Genomic DNA, 20702 nt, shown 5'->3' with positions numbered 1-20702 from the left:
AACGCCACCAGCTGAGGGAACGGCACCTCAGCCGAGGGTCTCCCCTCTTTCTCCAGACGGCCCTGCAGCGGCTCGCCCGCTCACCACGCAGCCAGCTGCACCGGGAGGCAAAGACCGTCCCCGCGGTAACAGCCCCTTACGCACGCGCAGCGAGGACGGGTTGAGGCTCCCTCAGCGCGCCTGCGCAACAGCGGCGGGCCCGGAGGGGCGGGAAGGCAGCGGGGGCCGCGCCCCTCTCCACGCCCACCGGCAGCAGTTCTCCGCCGGCCCGCGCCCCCCGATTGCGCAATGGACGGGTGAGTCCCCGCTGGTGGAGCGGGCGCCGCGACGGAGCGGTGGCGAGGTGCCGCGGCACTCGATCCCGGGGGCTGGCGATCCTCGGGGGGCTTCACCTGGGGCGGGGCGGGGAGCGGCCTCGCCTCGCCTCCCTCCTCCCACTTTGGGGGAGGGGAGAGGGGCCCGGAGGACGGCCCCCGCCCGGGGGAGGCGAAAGGTGGGAGCCGGGCGGGGGGGGCGGTGCTCGCGAGGGGCCGGGCCCGGCGTGGGGATATTGCCGCCCGCCGCCCTGCCAGGTGCCCGGCAGGACGGAGTCGGCTGGCGGCGCGCCGATCGCTTGCTGTTTTCCCGGTTCGTCTCTTTCTCTTTCTTGCCTCTCCCTAGTCGGCTCGGCGGCGGTGTTCGCGTTGCGATGCCGGTGCCTGACTTCCCTCCGGCGCTGAGACGCTGCTTTATTTCCCTTCCCTTTTCCTGGAGCGGCGGCCGGGCGCGGTGGGTGCGTGCCGCGGGCGGGCAGTGCTGAGCCTTGCCGTGCGCGGGGCCGGGCAGCGCGGCGCTCCGCTCCGCCGCGAGCATCGCCGTGCGCGGGGCCGGGCATTGCCGCGGGTCCTGCTGGAGTTTCAGGACTAGGTAATAAAGTGGAGCGGTGATGCGTGCTGTCAGCTTTGCTCGTTGCTTAGGTACGAACGCGGTTGTGAGTGGTTTCTTTTTTTTCGGGCTTTTTTTTTTTTTTTTTTTTTTCTTTGCCCGATGCTTTTCTCAGCACGCTGAGAAATTTGACTGTCCCAAGAAACTATGCTTGACGTAAGTTGTGTCAGGTAAAAGCGGGCCGTTCTGTGCTTTCTCCTTATGCGTGAAAGCGATCACTCAGGGCAGTACATCTGCCTTTGTGTGAGGTGTAGGTGTCACCAGCGCTAAGTTCACAGTGTGACCTGGAGCAGCCGAACTGCTCCCGGGATCCACGTACTCTGACGCAGAGATTCAGGGAGCTTCCTTCTCTCCTTTCTCCCTCAAGACTGGTGGCAGTGCAGCCTTTCTCGGATGCCTTTCAGCGCGGTTGGGGTGGAAGCTGTGATAGGGAGGCAGATTGAGGGCAATGCTCTTAAGTGCTGATTAATCTAGGAGAAAATGGTGTAAGGAAGATGGTGTAAGGTATCTTTTTGGAAGATACTTGAAAAAACGAAGTGTATGTTCAGTGCGATCTGCTTTTTTTCACCTTTGTTTCAAAACTAGCTTTTGAGAAACTTCAGAAGGAGACTTAGAGACTTAGTACCACACTGAGAGTGAGAGAAAGGTGAAGTCTGAGGATGCGTTACAGGCAGATCAGTGGAGCTCTTTGAAAGAATTTTTCCTAGACAGAGGTTCTCAGGTGTTTTGGGAGTGATGCAGGTTTTGATGAAAACCGCGAGTTTCATGCTGTGGTTTGTGAGATGCAGCCTTGGCACTGCAGGAAGGCATGGTCTGCAGGGTGCTTGAATGGGCTGGCTTTTTGTTGAAAGGTGTTGAGGGTTTTCTGATTGCAGGATGTGCAAACTATCAGGCAGTTAAAACACAAGCTGCTGAGGCACTGGAATTAAAAGTGCTCAACAACAAATAATTTATTAAAAACAAACAAACAAAAAAACCCAGTAATAATAAAATCTGTCTTGTATTTTAGTTGTTAAATACTTTTCAGAATAAGCAGAGTGATAGAATAACATTGTATTTCTTTGGAACCAGTGGATGTTACTTACAGGGAGTAGTTGTGTCCTGTTAGATGCGGAGGATAGTTTGAATACAGAACTTAATTCTAGTGGGGATCAGAATGCATGAAGTTAAACAAAGAGGAAATGTTTTTGTTTAGATCAGGAAGCTTCTCTCCAGCAGCAAGCTGAATGTGAGTCAGCACCATGCCGAAAGGCCAGCTTGCCCTGGGGTGAGAAGAGGGCTTGTCCCCTCCACTCGGTGCTGTGTGGCCTCACCTCCAGCACTGCATGCAGGCTGGGTGCTGGTGTGAGGACATCAGACTATCAGAGAGTCTGAAGACAAAGATGGGGAAGGGTCTGGAGAACAAGAGGTGCACAGAACAGCTGCAGCCCCTGGTTTTGCTCAGAGCAGAGGAGCTGAGGGGGTGCCTCATGGCAACGAGCTGCCTATGAGCAATAAGCTCTGCTCTGTGACAGTGACAGAGGGAACGACATGGAGCAGTGCTAGGGAATGGTTGGGGGGTCAGGGTAAGGCTGTGCCCCAGAGGGCAGTGGGCATGGCACAGCTCCCCAGGGCAGCAGGCACGGCCTTGAGCTGCTGGAGCTGTGGGAGCGTTTGGGCACCGCTCTCAAGCACAGAGTTTCGGTTTTAGATAGTCTTGTGTGGAGTCAGAGATTGGATTGGACTCGATGGTCCTTGTGGGTCCCTTCCAGCTTGGGTTGTTCTGTGATTAAATGAAAATTTTCCCTTTTTATGGCAAAGCAGTTGGCTCTCTGTTTAATATTATTGCATTTGGAGGTAAATGTGATCCAAGTTAAGGTGATTAAGTTGAAAGCCATTAGCAATGATATAAGCTGTAATTTTCAATTGACTGTTGATGGCAGACCTTGTGTGCGCATATATATTCTTTAAGATACTGACTCTTGTGTTTTAGTAAGGGGAAAAAGTCAGGAATAGCAGCAAATACTGAAACTGAATGTCTGTTTGCCAGTTCAATTCATCCACTCTATTGTCAGACCAAACCTCTATGTTTTACAAGGCTTCTAAATTCTGGAAGTTGATGTTGGATTTGGATTTGGTGATCTTTAAGGTCTTTTCCAACCTGAGCAATTCTATGATTCTATGTTCAAGCTTTTAAAGAGATGCATATATGGGATTATCCCTAGAGTTCACAAATATTTACGAGATTTACATTATGTACTTTTCATATGATAGGAAAATGTAGGATTTATAATTCTAATATAACTCCTCTGTTGATATCTGATTCTAATGCAGTTTGAGTTATATGTTCAGAAAGATGTTCGTACTGAGTAAATATTGGGTGAAAACATCACTCCACATGAGAACGCTGTTCACTGGATAAACTTGCTTACTAGCAACATCTGATATAATTGGAAGTATGACTTGTCTGGAATCAGAAACATGAAAATAGCAAATTCTAAATCACCCACAATTTCTTTACCAGTTCCAAAATATTGTTTAAATTATTTCATCTACAGTCAAGAAAACTTCTGGTGCCCTGGGGGGAGATCAGCAATGGAGGATGCAGACTTTCACCAGGGGCTGTTTACGAATGTTCCCACTGCAGGAATGCCATGCTAGCTGATTGCCTCTGGAAGTACTAAGTGGCAAACATAAGTATGTGTAGATTGTCTTGCTTATTAAACCCGGTTGTATCAGAATGTGAAAGTGGGACTTAGCTCTATAATGAAAGTAAGCCTGTAGCTCTGATAGGGAACAGTGTTTCATGGAGTGTCACTTTTGCTTTCAGTTTTTGTGATGTTGACCATCATTCATGTGTATTTTAAATTTCTTTTTGTACTGCATGAGCTTTGTGTTTGAGACTTTTTTCCATTTCAGTATGTGAAAATGGAGTTTGTCTTATCAAATCTGTGGATGCAATTTTTACGTTGCAGTGGAAGGCAATGTTTTTGACACTGTTGCAAGTGGATAGATGAAAAGGAAAAAGTGTTTTGACTGTTTCTGTCGGTAGCAATCTTCCCTGCTATTGCTGTTTGCCGTTTAACTAAAGCTGTTGTAACAGGACAGTTGCTGGAAGTGCAGCACCATCCTCAGCAGCTCATTTCTGTACCTGCATAATGGTGAAGTATTTGTGTGTGTGAGCCACATGGTAAATTGTTCAGGTACCGTGCTGCCACAGTGCTGATAGCTTCAGGGAAAGCTGTGAATGTAGGTGGGTGGGGGACGGTCTGGCTGGCTCCTCACACTTCAGCCTTAGATCAGCATAAAGTGACCAGGAAACCGCACCCTGAATTTCCGGTGATAGCCGATGGGATGAACGCTCGTATGATTCAACGATCTGACCACTATCTGTGCAATTAACTTTCCTAATCACACCACGCTACAGATAGCATAACATGGTGATGTTATTCCATGAAAGACATGTGTATTATAGCGGCATTTGAAGTCTAGGCGAAGACATACTTTCTCAAAAGTGCGTACCAGAAGCATAGGAATCAATATAATGCTTTCTTACATACATTCTAGTCATATGGTTGACCCCACCAGATGCTCACTCAGTAATCCCCACTGGGATTTTATCACTGTAAACAAACAGCCCTTGGGAGTTAGATTGCTTTTACCATGGAAACAAGGGTGATCCACAGACAATTCAACAGGCAGAAATCAAATCTTAGGATTTCTTCTGGTTTGGGATCAGACAACGTGGGGAAATCAGGGACTTGGTAACCCTTTTCTTGACTTTAGGGGGCATGGTTGCTACGTGTACAATAGCATGTGAAAAGTACGCGGAGCAATTTCTCTCTGTAACCAAGACCAGGCTGCTGCTGATTCGTTCTCCTGTATCTTGCAGTGATTTGATAGAGAGCATTGCTTCAACTTTGATTCTTGCTTTCTGTGTAACTCCTAGATTCAGTGCTTCTGAAAAGCATGGAGGATTTGAAGAATGTTTATGCAGATGTCAGAGAGATGATGTTTTTCTACGGCTCCTTTTGAATAAGCATGTGAATTAAGCTTCATTCATTATCAGACAGCAGACTGACATACACCTTCGAACTCTTAACCAGAACATGTTGTACACTAGAAACACTTAGAATGCAGTTTGCCAGTCAGCGTTAAATGCATGTTGCCACAGTGACCCAAAGATCACTGCAAATTAAATGAATACAGCATTTGAGATGCATGCCAGGTGACCTAGTGCAATCTGTAAGCTGCACATAACCCCTCTTGATTTTCAGCGGTCTTATTTTCCTACCAGGCTTTTCTTGGCTTGATGAGGATTTTCCTTCTTGTTTCATTTCTCTGGGATTTTTTGTTGTTCATTTTTTCATTTTACTATAATGCATATGTTTTCTTACTTTTTTTAATGTCACTTTACTTCCCTCTATTTTCCAGTCTCTATAATTTCTTTTTCTTGCTTTATGTATGCAGACAGGATACTCATTCAAATCTTGTGTTACCAGAAGAATTACTCTAGCTTTACATCTGTTCATTCCCCCTTGGTTCAGTTACCTGTCCTTTCCCAAAACACCATCAGATTGGAATCTGTAGGGTTTCTTTGTTTATTTTGTTTTCAAGTTATTCATTGCACAGTATAATGCACTGGATATGGTAGAAAGTTTAGTATGAAACTTCCTCCATGGAAGCTTCAAAAGCACATTATTTGTTAGCCTTTCATTTGGCTTCTGTCAATGCTGACAATCTTTCTATATGATCGGTAGAGTCGGTAGAGGTACACAGAAGATTCTATATGCTCTCCATATAGAATTGGGCAATTTCAGAAGATAAGTATGAATGCAGGTATTCTCTTAAATTTTTTTTGTGTCTTTTTAAATGTTTTTTTTTTTTTTTCTTTTTTTTTTTTTCCTCCTCTTCTGCTCTGAAGAACCAAATATTTATAGGGAAAGGGTGCCAAAGAGTAACTGAAGATATACACCGAAAAGATGCAGATGTTGCCCAGTCTTATAGGTCTGTAACACTGTTTAGCTTGTGCCGTAACGGAGAGTCAGTGAAAATATACATTGCTTCCTGATAAACAAAATAAACTGGTAATTATAATCTATAATTCTGTTTATGTATTAGTTATGGGTTTTGTTTGTTTTTCCTGGATGAAAAGCAGCTACCTGTTGCTTTAGAAATGGAGTTGTCTTATTCATCATTGGTCTAGAAGTGTTTGGTAGATCAGTTACTCCAGGCTGTTCCTTTCTATTTGAATGACACCACTTTATTCAATGACATATATTATTCAGTTTATTGAAATAGAGTTTTTATACGTATAATGGCTCTCTTTTCCAAAAATAGAAAAATATACATGGAAATAAATTTGAGTACTTAAAAAGTGTAAAAGTAACTTGAAAGTAGTTCTTCATTGCTAAGTCTTGTCTGCAGAATCGCCTGAAATACTTTGTTTTCTGTTCATCCATCTGCCGAAGGATGAGACAGTGGCAATGTAAATAGTGCTGTAGAATCACTAAGGAACAAGACTGTGATTCCTTGGGAATTTTTAGCTCGTGAATTTTATTTTGCAGCCATGGGATTTATCATCTTTTTTTTTTTTTTTTTTTTCCCCTTTGTATAAAATAGATGTTATTAATCCATACTTGTGACAAGCATTCTTTGGACTGTTGTGAACAGCGTTCTCTTGGAGGAGCTCTTTATCATGGTACTAGTCATCATATTAGTATGTGCCTTAAAAGATATGGAGGGAGACTGATAATAAACAAAGCCTCAGTAGGATCCAGGGTTCTCAAAAATGCCATCTGAAGCCTAGATTAAAACTGTTCTAGTGTAATGAGTGTTAATAACTTGATTTTTAACTAAAGCAATCTGATTTAAAACTCTAGGCTGCTCAAAGGTGATAACTCATTTAATTACCAGTGTAAATACCTAGAATGCTAACATGGTCTGTAAATTTAAATATTAATAGAATTCAAAAATAGGTTTTCTTATCAGAATCAGGTCTGTCCCCCCTACCAAAAGGAAGTCACACTTAATGTTAAAGTCATTTTACTGTGACAGCTATATCACTTCAGTATACCTTGATCAGGAAAAATAATAATTTTGCAAACAAACTCATGTATTCAATTCAAAGTTTCAAGAAATGAGGGCTGTTAGAGGATGCACTGGAGGGAAAATTGCATTCTGTATGAACGATGATTTATTTGAGGAGACTGAATGATGGAGGGAGAGGTGCTCGTTACTGCATACTGAAAAGATGCAGCATTCATTTCGACAAGAGATGTAGGCTTTATGGATATGGGGAAATATGAAACTCTACTGTAGTTTACATTAATGTTGTGTGCTCTCATGACTCTGTAGGCAATGAGAGATTATTTTGTCCTTGTTTGTATGATTAACTATGCTATTACCAAAGCTTTTTTTCCGAAAGATGATTCTAACAGTGGCTATTCTGTTAGTGCTTGTTTCAACAGGTGAAACAGACTTGAGCTGAGGATCAAAGACTACTGCATGTGAACATATCATGCAGGAAGAAATGACGAATGAGGATGAAACAAAGCAGACCAGCGAAAAAGAACAAGAAGAGTGGGTATCATAGATGTGACTGTGCTTTTCTTGCATACAAGACTACTCTCCTAGAAAATCTTAAGCAGTAATTTAAAATTCAGCTCATTTATGAAAGTATTATTCTTTATTGTTAATCTTGATGCAAATCTTTAATGTAGCTTATTCATGTGATGCTTAATTTACGTGATGCACGTAATTGTGCAGACCTGTTACTTTACATCTGCTTGATTTCAAGTGTGCAATTCTCAAAGTTTTTAAATCTTGCAGTTATTATATGATTATTTGTGAATACGAATCTTCATTTAAAATATATACATCTATGGCATTTGTTGTGGAGAGAAGCTTAAAATTTGAATCCTAAAACTAAAAACTCAAAAAGAAAAACTATCTAAAATGTGTCTTTGGAGTATTGTGATCAAGTTGAGAATAGGATTACTTTTATGTTCTTGAACAACTTCATCACTCTGAAGTAAATATTTACCAAAGTAGTTTAATGCTTTTAAATGAATGATCACTCAAAGGGCAAATCTTTTTGGTAGCTTCATATCAATTCATAGTTTTTTCGGATGCATAGGAAGGGAGATTGGTGGTGTTGTTATGGGGTTTTTTTTTGTTCCCCTTCAAATATGCTAGTCACAAGCTAAGTATGGTACATTATTTATACATTACTAATAATGTACCTTATTATTATTATTATTATTTTATTATTACTATTTCTGTAATAACAGAAATGGGTGTCCTTCATTCTATAAGGTGTAGCTGTTGATACATACCTGTAATACTGTTCATGCTTTTTGTTGTTGTTTTCACAAGGAACTATTTTTAAAAATTGATGGTAAAAAGGGTGTGGTTTATATAGAAATTTTGCAGAAGTTTGACTGGTTGCTGTTGTGATCCAGACCATCCTGTGTTGTTTTTTCTCCGTACTGTACATTGTTAAACCATTTCCTTTGCAAGAGAAAAGTCCACAGCTCATTACAGTTTTACTTTTGCAACTGTTTTCTTTCTTTCTTTAGCCTTTTTACCATTATCTTTGTAATAATTTGCCCTCTAACATCTTTCATTTTCTCTCATTTTTTATACAGCCTTGTAACAGATGTTTCAGCTGTTGATTTTAAGGTATGAATCATTTTTCATCTTTTCCTGTGCACTTGTTCCTTCTTTTTGTACAAAACAGTAAAACACTTGGTGTTGGCAGGGACCTAAAATATAATCAAGGTTCAAAGCCCTGTGCTGTCAGAATATAATGCTGCTTATTTTTACTGATACTTGACTGGTAGTTACAAGTCTTTGTGTTAGTTCTGCTTCCCTTAACCGTATTTTTCTGAATATTAGTCCTTCACAATAATATATTATAAAATAGATAGTCCACTAATGACACTTCTATACTTCAGAAGTGTGTGTAAGGTTTTTTTTTTCTAACCCAATGGAAAACAGATAAGCTTGGTGGTGGTTTAAGTAGGAGACTGTTTACATGTAAATATCTTCAGACTTGTGGATAGTAAAATGTAAAATACAGTAAAACTATATGTATGGTACCACATCATACAGATGATGCATTTGTGATGTGGAAAAGTATTAAGATTAAGGAAATGAGGTTCTCACGGTACAGGATTTCATTCTCTGTGGTGTTTATTTACAGATGCACTCACACATGCAATTGCTTTTAAAGAATTAAGATGAAAATTATAGTAAGGATTGTGCTGAATGTCATATTTCTTGTTTAAAGAAGGAATATATCTGAAAAGAATCTACCGAAGTAACTTTCTCTTCGAACAGAAAGCCTGTTCTAACCTGTTGGGAAAACAAATTTTTATCTTTACATATTTAAGTGTTAAGTAGGAGGCATTCATCTTTCTTGCTAATAAAATTTGTATTTATACTGTCAGAAAACAACGTCACTGAAAATTATGAGCTAAAGGTAGCTCTACAAATAAAAGCTGTTTGTTTTTTTTTTTTTAATGCGCAGCAGGGCTTCTGTGTCACAGTGTCTGCTTGGTCTCTGCAGCATTCAAAATTATACATTTATTCTTGTCCTTTAGGATGAGTTTAAAGTGATGAGTTCTAGCTAACAGGCAGATATTATGGAAAAGAAATGAAATAGCAGAGCTAAAATCAAAATAGCAGTATGTGCTTAGTAACTCACTACATATACAGCAGCTCAGGACTGTCTGCCACCTAATAAGGAGCAACCTGGTAGATGCTTTCCACCTTGCAAATGTCTCACCTACCTCAGCCTAAATGAGCGAAGCACAACTGTGCCTTCAGTGATACCTGGCGTTGGAGGACATCCCAGAACACTTGGGGTCAAGCTCATGTGGCTGTAGCTTTCATACTCATTGCCTTGAACTTCTCATACTCACTGCTCCTTTTAACAATGAAGTGGAGAGAGCCACTTTTCTACGTCTTTGTAATGATCCTCATGTTAATTATTACTCTCTTACAGAAGGGATAAAAAGACAAATACTTGATATTGGTCCAAGTTGTTGTGAACTAATTAATGCATTTATTCTGCTCTGATCAAAACCATGGTATTATAGAGCTTTGAAGTCCATGTTTTATGAAGCTGAAATTCTTACTGCTTTTCTCTAGACTAATGTGTTACCATCTGCATTTTTAACTGTATAATTCTTTGTAGATATTTTGAAAGTTATATTAGTACTCTGGAGAAGGAAGAAGTGTGATTACTATGCAAAATAATTTGGCATTTGTTAACTTTATTAAAATAAGGAGATAATTATGCCTGTATTGTGTAAACAGACAAGGCATTGTCTATTAGCACTGTCTCAGAGTTGTGATCAGCAGCACAGAATCTAGGTGGGGGCCTTTAGCTACTGCTGTTCCCCAGGGACCGGTACTGTGCACAATCTTGTTCAGCATCTTCATCAGCAACCTGGGTCAAGGGATAGAGTGCACCTTCAGTGAATTTGCTGAGGATATGAAGCTGAGTGGAGAGGCTGAAACACTGGAGGGCTGTGATGCCATTCAGCAGGACGTGGACAGATTGAGTGGAGAGAAACTGTAGAGGGTTCAACAAGGACAAGTACAGAGTGCTGCACTTGGAAGGGAGTAACTGCACGTATCAGTACAAGTTAGGGGCTGACCTGACTGGAAAGGAGCTCTGCAGAGAAGAAGTTGGGTGTCCTGTTGGACAGCGGGTTGAACATGAGGAATCATGTCCTTGTGCCCAAGAAGGCCAATGGAGCCCTGGACTAAATGATCTCCAGAGGACCCTTCCAGCCCCTATGATTCTTTGATTTTCTGGCTTTGTGTGTGTCATTGTATCCTTTAGTAATAAAATCTGTTTCACAAAGCCGAAAACAAAGAGGAATGTTTCAGGGATGTCTGTCCCAGAAATGTAAAGATTTGTTATCTGAATCTTAGCTTTTTTTTTTTTTTTTTGGTAGTTTAGTGCCATAAGCTTTTGGAAGGCAGCTTGGAGAGCAGTGAATGCTATTTAGATCAAGACTCCTTGTCTACAGATTTGTTTTAAATACAACTGGCATTTTTGCTTCTTCCTTTACTTAGGTGCTTTTTTTTTTTTTTTTTTTTTTTTTTATTGTGTGTCCATGATGGATACGCTATATTTACATGTCTGCTCTTATTTTATTTCTGTGTTTAATGTATTTATATCTCTAACATTTTAGTCTTTCTGTTTTAGTTTTAGTCTGTCTGTCTATGTAGTTTTGGGGAGAGTACTTTGACAAAATATTGCTGTGTGCTTATTTTCTTCCGAAGGTCCCAGGTACTCTTAGCAAGTTTGAAGATAGGATTCTGGGCCTTGTGAACTTTTGGACTGTTGCATTCTCAGTTTACATAGGAATGGCAATGCTGTTAAACTAGACAAATACTTTAAGTACTTCTTAGTTAAATAACAACTTTCAAATCTGCTGAACAGGTGTCAATCAAACTGAATTTCCTTCAGCAGATCTTTTTCCAACAACAATTTTATTTTTGCTTGTTCTCTTGTTTGCTTCTTTTGATGGAGACTGCCCACTTCTGGGATTACTTGCTAGCTTTGGTTGAAGTGACATACTAATTCATAAAAGTGCATGAAACATGGAAAGCATGTAAGCACATTCTTAATTTGAGCCTGGCACAAGTAAGTTATGCTGAAGTCAGAAAATTCAGAGTTTAAATGTGAAAAACTGAGCTGGCAAGTAAACCTGCATACATAATCAAGTTGTGAATTCAGAATCCAGTGTAGATAAACTTTTTCAAAACTCAGGCTTAATACAGAACAAGTGAAGCTACGTTCATTAGACTTTTGTGGGAGTTATAAAACTTTGCCAATCTGGAGTTGATATTCATGCTGCTGTGAAGCTTTTGTCCCTGCCATTGGTATTGTGCTCCTGTCGTAGTGGAAAAGTACACACAGGTTCTGTAATGCTGATTCAAAGCATTATGAGTGACTGAACCTAGCGTTAGCATTTCTGGTGAAGCCTCCTTAACACCACTGTGCCTTGTCTGTATTTAACTTTTAAGTTGGATGGTGCTAGTATTCCTGTGAATAAACGTGTAGTTTTAGCGGGAGAAAAGGAGTCTGTCATTAAATAATAAATGGAAAGAGGCATGGAAATATTGCAAATATTAAATTTATTTAACTTTTTTGGAAGAAAGATATTAGAATAACATTGATTGACTGCAAATGTCTCTTGCTAAGTGAAAAATAAATGTTAATTGCTGAATTTTATTAGAGACAGTAAGTACTTACTATGGAGCATATTGTATAAATTCTGACCTCTTTATTAGTAAGTTCTATGCAATATAGACAAAATTGCTTCCCCTTTTCATGGCTGCTTAGTCTGGCCTTTGCAGAATGTTGCTAATCATGATATGCTCTCAAGAAAGTTCCTCAACACTTTTACTGATGCTGATAAAGTTCGCTCATTTGAACATGGAGCAGACTGAGTATTACTTGCAGGAGGAGGAAACAACCTTGTCTTTATTTAAAAAATGGCTTTCCATCTTGGCCTGTTGAATTTGATTCCCAAGGTGGAACAGGATAGAAGGAAAGCAAAATAATTCAATAAGCTGCTTATTCACCTTTGTGTCAGTAAGCTGTTAATTCAGGTGGGATGCATTGTACCATCAGGTATGCAGACACAGCTCTGTGATTCTGCTGTAAAGATGATAACAAGTTATTTTTTTATTCAGTTAGCTTGTCCTCTTGACAAGCAGTGGGGAAATAGTATGGAGTATGTGGGGAAAAAGAGCCTAAGCTGGTATTCCCGTTGAAGATTTTGCATCAGAAAATTCAGCTCTATTGTCAGTATGGATAAATTTCTGTTATCTGGTTTCATTGCTAGGTTTTTGTTCAAACATTGGTCTTGATTATGTCCTAATTTAATCCGAGTGTTCTAAGAAAATGGGATAACAACACTGTTAGATACAGATTTTCTTGGTATGTAGTGTTTACAACATATTTTAAGGACCAGATTAAGTGAGTCAAACTGTTGATGTACCTTTTTCCATTCTGACCAAAAATTAAAAACAGCCATTCACTTTCTTAGAAAAATATTTTAATAAGTGTCCAAATTGTATTCCTTAATGCTGAAGATGACCTAGGCAAGCTGACTTTAGGAAAAAACACAGTATTATAGTTATGTTTAGAAGAGCTAATATTTGTGCTTAACTGAAATGGTGATCGAGTTGTTGTCAGTTTAAGTACTTTTCATTACTGCGTCCTTGCTTAATGCTGGCCTAAGGTTTGAGAGGGGTCAAGCAGACTTAATGACTCTAGTTCTTCCTGAGCTTATTGCTTAATGAAAACTCATGGTACTTACACCTAACAAATATTTAGTTGCATTTTGCTTTTTTTGGAAGAAGGGAATAAAAGGATTTTTAGAATCTGTTCTTAGATGGCAAGTGGAGAATGAATGCTTACAGTCATATTTAGGGCAGGATGATGAGATCCTTTGATTTCATTTTTTTCACTCTTTCCATTATTGTACTTAGTAAGTACAATAGAAAAAATGTTCATTTAATTACAACCGTTGAGTGTTTCAAAAAGCAAATACCTTGATTTCTGGTTTCTGCAATAGCAGTCAGGGGCAAACATGATTACTGAATGGCTGAAAATGGCTAGAGTATGACTTCAAGGTTTTTAACTGACTATGTTGCCTTTTCTTTATTTCATCCCCTATATATAAAATCAGGGTACACATTATTTCGGGTTTGTGATTTCTTTATTTATGTCAAAATCTAAAGAAGTTTTGCCTTAAACAATGTTTTATCTCAAATACAAGGGGTTAGTTTTGTTCTAGAATTGTACCGCATGTCTCTATTTCAACTGGAAGCTTCTACAGGGAGGATGTGTTTTAAATTTTTAAAGCATTTTAACTCTGGCAAGGCAAATATTTCAAATGGAAAGACTGACCTGTGTTGCCAGGTAGCTATGGAAGCAAAAACTACGTTCAATATGTTTGCTATTATGGATGACCTGAGGATGTATGTGCAAGAACAGTTGGATTCTTCATTTTCATCCTTGCACTTCTAAGGTGTAACCCTAGCTTCAAATGACTTTAAGTTAGCGTGTTGTCACTATACCTTGTAATTTCTAACTTTGTAGAGAGAATACTGATGTAACAGTGAGATACAGTGTATTAATAAGATGTGAACTTGAATATATGGTAAAATACTATGATCTGTACAAAACAATTTTCCTCTCAGTGCTTAGTTGCCTCTTTCATTGAGTTAGATCTGGTTGAGCTGTTTCTCTGCTCAGTCCAGGGTTTGTTAGTAATTTAAGTGATAAAAACTACACAGGGTTCCTTTAACTCCTTTAAAATGGTGCTTTCCATTCAAAGTCTATTGGCTTGTCTTCTACTTCTGGAGCTCCAGTCATTGTTGTAGATGCACTGGGAATTAACAGTTCAAACAGTTAGAGTTCTTACTGGTCACAGTGCTGTTATTAATAATTATGCTGTCAAGTTTGAGTACAGCTTTGAACCCAAATGCAGTACTTTCAGTTTCTCTGGTTTGCTTTTGGATGACAGGTTAAGAACACTGCAGAATACGTATTTTAGATAATAAACTCAATTTTGACTCAATAGAAGTGTTATTTGTATGCATGTAGAAATAAATGAATAAAAATTATTTTCAGAAACCTGACAAGCATGTAAAATACAGTATTGGCAGCCTCGCCAAATGTAAATAGGCTGGCACACTGAAAGAGAGTAGAAAATGGAAGAAAAAAAATGCTAAATGTTTAGCTTCAAGCAGATATAGCTATATTTTGGTGTGCTTTGGGAAAGGAAGAATGGTTTGTGCTGCTGAGTGGAATCACTATAAATTTTTACAACTTGAAAATTATTTTTCTTTCTCATGGAGCACTAAACATAAGTTGGAGTTAATGGTAAAAGGCAGCAGTTGAACCTTTGTACCAGGTTGCTTGCTTCATCTGATGTTAATGCTCATCCCGTTTTCACTAGCACCTGTATGGTTTTCAGATGTGAGTGCCACATCCCTAGAGGTCCTCATGGCCAGGTTGGATGTGGCCCTGGGCAGCCATATCTGCTGGGTGACAACCAGTGACCAGCAAAGGGCTGAATCTCAATGGGCTTCTAGGTCCCTTCTAACCCAACCATGCTGTGGTTCTGTGGCTGTAGGCTTGTTGTAACTGTATTCAGGTCTGATGAAGGGAGTAACTGATTTTACCATTTTGCAATTTATTGTTTTTTTAAGCCAAAAACAGAAAGGAGAACACTTACATTTTCTACAAAAATATTTATCTGATTTTTTAAAAGGCCTTTTATAATATTCTTAATTTTGGTACTTATGCAATAATAGAATATTTACCAAGAGGTTTTTTGTTGTTGCTGCTGATGTTGCACTGCTGGCAATCTGAGCAGCACTTTTTTGAGGTTAATTTGACGGCAGTAACCTTGAAGTGTTTTACAGTGCATGAATAATTTGTCAGTACTCTGTAGTCTAATCTGTTAGTCACGCTAGCTTCATTTTCCTGGTTAGCAGAGGAAAATTGGAGGCAATTGGGTGGAGGCAGCAACAGCACTTAAAACAGCAGTCACATCTACTTTGGACTGTGCTAGTGTCTCTCAAGTTATAAGATCTTAACTTGGAAGTTTTAGTACTTTAAAAAGATAGTATGATGCCGGTATTCTTGAAAAAATCAATGATGTTTGGTATTTAATATTTTTTAGTAACATTAATTAAAAAAAAAAAAAAAAAAGAAAGAAATGGTCCACAGCAGATATTTAAATAAGGTGAGAGTAATAGAAACTTAGTTGCTAATAGAAGCTTAGTTGCTAATGGTAGTGTCATCTCTATTCAGTTTGGTGTCTGCAATTGCTGAATTTGGCCAAGATTTAAAGGCCTGAATGTTACCCAGAGCGCTGCTGCAATTATCTCAGCTGACAACAGGCAACAGTTGGCTAGCTGATGTCTGTGTTGGTGGGGCTGGCTCCTCCCACATCATGAAAGATGTATGTGTCACAGCCAGGAATGTTGTCAGCACATTCAGCTGCATTCGTTGTGCTTTACGTGCCTAGCGAAAGCATCGCTTTATCTGTTTGTTTCTCAGTTTTGTCTGCTTTGAAAGGCAGAATGTAACCCGCTAGTCATTGCTATCTGAAATAACCCATGTATGTTCTAGATATGGAGGATAAAACAGGGTCTTTTTATGATTAGTGAATGAGAGTTTCGTTGCATTTTCACTGCTGCGAAGGAGTCGGTGCACACAGCGAGCACACCCACAGCTGGTTTGCCCCTGGGCAGCATGGTGATACCTCCTTCACCCAGCAGGATCCCAGATGAATCACCTTCCCCAGAAGCCCTCTGTCACTTGCTAACTGCAGCAGTGAGCGTAAACTGAAACTCAAAACACTTCATTTTTATGCACTTTGGCTATGCTTGGTGAAAACAACTGAGCGTGGAAGAATTTCTCAGTATCTATCTGTTTGGTGATTTTTATGTCTTCTATGTTGTACTCTAAAACCATGTTGTATTTTTAATGTGAGTTGTTCATATAGCAAAAGGAGTGAACGGCTTAGGTGTATAGTGTGCAGGAAGTGTATTACATGTCTGTGCCGGTTGGCATGGTGAGAAGCAGGGAAGCAGAGAGTAAAGACATTGCCTGAGCTTTCCACTGCCTCCTTCCCCTCTCTCCCTTCCTTCCTTGCAGGGCACGATGAATGCCATAGCTTGGTAGAGCAAATCTCCTTTTCCATATTCTTTCTGCTGATGTGAACACTCAATATGTTTGAACTGCAGACAAACCTTGTAATCCATATCCTCGGTGTACTTTAGCATTTAGAAAATACTTCAAAAATACACTTACTTAGCATTTCTTTTAAAGTTGCTACATGAATCTTGAAAAAAACACAGAAAAAAAGAAGGCAAACAAAACTGTATGTAGTCTCAAATGAGAAATGCCTGTTTTTAAGAAGGCAACGAGACAGTTATTTTGTGTACAGTTCTTGAAATCGTTGATTTTGAAATTGTAGCTAAGTACTTCATGCAGTATGTTTAGGACTTCTGAGAACTGCATCTTCAACTTCAAGTATGGCATCTGCCCTTAGAAATTGTTTAAGCTATTATTGTATTGTAGTAACTTCATATTTCAGCAGTGTACATTGTCTCAGCTTCATTAATTATTTGATACTAAATCTCTTCTTCTGAAGAGAAACCTTTGTTTCTTCTTAATGAAATCAACAAAGCTAATACTTTGGCCATTTTTTATTCCCTTTTTAGTCCTTTTTTTTAAAAAAAAACTTTAAGTTGTTCTTAAAAATTACCATTGCATGACTTTTTAAGAGTGTAGTGTATCTTGTTACTGGTGTAGCAGGAAGCTTCAATAATTGATAACAGAGGCAGTAGAGCTGAGTGTGTTGCTAAAAGAACCATAGAGCATTCAAGCCTACAGAAGAGCAGCTATCTATGCTAAAATAACTTTCTTTGGTGTCTGATGATCAGGCTGTTGAGCCAGTGTGTTTGGGAGAGAACTTTGCAGTGAAGGAAGAAAGGTTTGCCTGTTTATCATCATTGCCTATAATTTCCTTCTGTTTCAGCATATTGAAATGTCAGCTTTCTCGGTGTTTATTTTTAATGCAAATATATCACCTTGAAATTTCTGTTAGTTTAACTTCCATTTTCTTTGAAATGTTTTCATTTTGACATCAATAACAATGTACTTCACATTAAATCGTCACTTTGAAAGTAACTTTGACCTCTGCTGTTGCAAATGTAGTCTATGGAAGAAAGAACAAAGGAATATGAAAAATGCTTGGAAAGATTTTTGCAGAAGTAGAAAATAATGGGAATTTTCTCACTTGATCATGACCCTTAACTTTTGTTTTTTTCCAATGAGATTCTGCAAAAATTAATGGGGTGTGCATTACAACTTCATTTAATGAATATTTAATAACAATTTGTAGCTAGTATAACTTGAAAACATTATTCACATTATAGATTTTGGAACAGAAATTCTTTTGCTTCTGAATAGAATCACGTAGAAAAATATCAAAGCTACATTTTATATGCAAGGAGAAAGGTGTGTTTAGGATGAATTATTATTTTATTGGGCCAATTTTTTTATTTGTCTCGTAGATTGTAGGATGCTATGATCATATCATTATTATTATTATTATTTTTATCTTGGAAGCAGTTCAGAAAGGAGATATTCTGTAGGAAAACAAACAGTATATCTTTCATATGGAATGTGAGTTAGTCACAGATTATTCCATTTGTAGTTAACTATACTGGAAAATCTGTGCAAGAAAGATAGGAGGTTGCTCTAACTTTTGGTTAGAAGTGCCTGAGTTATGGAATTTTTGCTATCAGATGTCTTAAAATCATGGAACAATATATGGAATTCCAAGGAAGGCATCAATTGCTGTAATCTGAAGTTTTGTAACATGCCTTTAGTCAGGGAAATTGGCCACAGTAGATTAGGAAAAATTGTTTCATGAAATTGTCGTTGGTTGTTGCATCCTGTAGACACCACTTGCTGGGCTAGTTGTTTGCCACTACAGATTTTACTTATTTTAAAGAAATGCTTAAAATTATACTTTCCACCATTTTTAAATTCCTACTCAATAACTAAAGAATCAATTTGGTCTGGTTGTTGGATGGTCTGTTGCTCTTATCAATGCTCAGTAATTCCAAACAAATGCAGCAATCTTGTGGAGAAAGAGGAGAGATGTAAGTCAGCTTGTGATTTAAGAAAAAATAATGTTAGCCCATCATGAGATTATTGATGTGTTTGGGATGCTGGTATGAGAATGGGGACAAAAGATACTGTGGTCAACTCAGACTGTTGTGGTGTCAGAGCTGAAACAGCAGCATTGGTGTAAGGGCCTTGTAAGCTGACATCTTTCTGGAAGAAGTTCCTGCCAAGTGTATCAATATCAGTGGCAAGAAGGATATGAAGAGTAACTTTTAAAGCAGGATTTGGTTGCTCTAATTAGTTTTCCAGCTGGAGTTTCTAAAGTAAAACTAAGCCAACTTAACTAAAAATAAGCCAACTGAAAGCTTGTGTACAGAGAGAAAGTAGGAGCACTGGCAAGACTGTTGAGCCTCAACAGAAAGACTTAATAAGAATTTCTAGCATAATACCCAGACTGAAGTAACTTCTTGTGTAGTCATTTTATCACTGGCTTTTTTAGCAGTGCAGGTTTAGATCTTTGTCCTACCTCATACTTTATTATGCTTCTAAGTATTCCTTTCAGTGCTTTCTGGGAAAGAGAGAGGAACTGAATTTGAGAACTTGAATTCTGTCATCCCTCTGTAGACTTGTGTTTGTAAATATGTAGGAGGACACTGGTAGACAAAAACTTCTTTCTTTCCTTCTACAGACTAGCCACAACACTTGCATGTTGTGCTTCGGCTTACAGGAGAACTGTGTCAATCTTTGCATTCTTCTAGAATGTTTCCACATTGGGTTTGATTTTTGTTTCAGACTGAGAAAGTTGATCAGCTGCATGGTCGGATAAAAGACAAAATGTAGAACGTGGTCTTTGTGGTGTTCTTGTGCTTTAGAAGTAGGTTGGTCATCTGTCTGCCAAAAGTTTGATAGCAGTTCTCTTGTAGCAGGCTCTTGTAAGGAGCGCAGCATAATAAGTAGATAGACTGTAACTGTGTGGGTAGGTAAATAATTTAGTGTTAGGACAGAAAGTTGCATATCAGAACAGTATTTCTGTTGAGTATTCAGATAATGGTGTAATAAAATGTAATATGTCTGTGTGCGCGTGTTCAATAGCTTGGATTTGTTTCCTTGATCTGGTTTGCAGCACAAATCCACAAGCAATGTGGAATTCCTCACTCAAGGAAGCTGTATTCATGGAATGGCCCATAAAGGATGCAGATTTATTAAGAAAGTTGCTTATTTTCTTTCAGAATATGCTTGAACTTGTTCTGAGATGGCTGAAATATCTTTAAGAGGAAGATTGTTTGATTTACAGATTTTCTGTATTATCTCTTACAGCGAGTTATGGCCTTTGTGATTTGTTATGAAGGCTTGTCTGTTCTTCTTGGTGTTTTAAACCCTGAATGTTAGTATTTTTTGTGGAAGCAATCTAAGAATTTTGCCCAGAAGTCAGTGTCAAACATTCCAGTTACAATTTCATATGCCATACCTGCAAAATAACTAAAGCTGTAAATTGATGATGCTTCCTTTGTATTGGAAGCAGTGAAATTTTTGTTGAAAGCAGATCTTTTTGTTTATTTGTTGTGCAATATAAATTCCATGAAATACGTATATCTAATAGTGCATAGTTTGTAGATTTTTCTCATCCTCAGACAACTTAATCTGACTTGTGAAAATCCTGCCTTTACACGCTTTGTTAATTTCTGCATAAATTTTAAGTAAATAGCTTGCTGAAATAGTGGGTTCTGGTTTCTGGCTGAAGATGCTTATTTGAGTCCTGGGTTGAATCAGTTATGAAAGTCTTTTAAAATGTAAGGGGTTGGGAAAATATTTTGTTCTGAAAAAGCCTTCAGCGTATTTTTTGGGTATCAGCTCATTTAAATTAAATATGAAATTGTAAGAATGTATATTAAGTCCTTGAAACTAACTTGATCTGTTAAAATAATCATAGGTATGTTTGCCAGAGTTTTTAATGAAACAGCAAAATAGCTACAAGATACCCTGTAGAGGCGCCTGCTGCTGGAGGTTGTCATACTGAAACAACTTTTGATTCGGCCTTCTTAACAAATGCAGATATTTATTCTGTCGAATAAACACTATTTTTTTTTTTTTTAATTAAAAAAAAAAAAAG

At 38.7% G+C, this 20702-nt stretch overlaps 1 protein-coding gene across 4 annotated transcripts in view; it reads left to right on the top strand.

The window, feature by feature from the left end:
* The first annotated feature begins 478 nt into the window (after positions 1 to 478).
* The window catches only part of PTBP3 (polypyrimidine tract binding protein 3), a 48982-nt gene continuing 28758 nt past the window's right edge, over positions 479 to 20702 (top strand). The window contains exons 1-4 of one of the 4 annotated variants that reach the window (XM_042882916.1): positions 5844 to 5910; positions 6526 to 6604; positions 7359 to 7485; positions 8553 to 8586. In XM_042882916.1, coding sequence (XP_042738850.1) covers positions 7424 to 7485; positions 8553 to 8586 — 96 coding nt within the window. In that variant the 5' untranslated portion in view covers positions 5844 to 5910; positions 6526 to 6604; positions 7359 to 7423. Of the gene's footprint in view, positions 494 to 571; positions 628 to 5843; positions 5911 to 6525; positions 6605 to 7358; positions 7486 to 8552; positions 8587 to 20702 lie in introns of those variants that run through there. The other 3 variants (XM_042882917.1, XM_042882914.1, XM_042882918.1) reach the window with 3 other exon arrangements.

This window comes from Lagopus leucura, unplaced genomic scaffold (genome assembly GCF_019238085.1).
Source record: "Lagopus leucura isolate 7727_CA_CO unplaced genomic scaffold, USGS_WTPT01 Super-Scaffold_100036, whole genome shotgun sequence".
NCBI lineage: Eukaryota > Metazoa > Chordata > Aves > Galliformes > Phasianidae > Lagopus > Lagopus leucura.
Note: the sequence above shows the minus strand (reverse complement) of the source record. Positions and strands in the feature narration are given on the sequence as shown.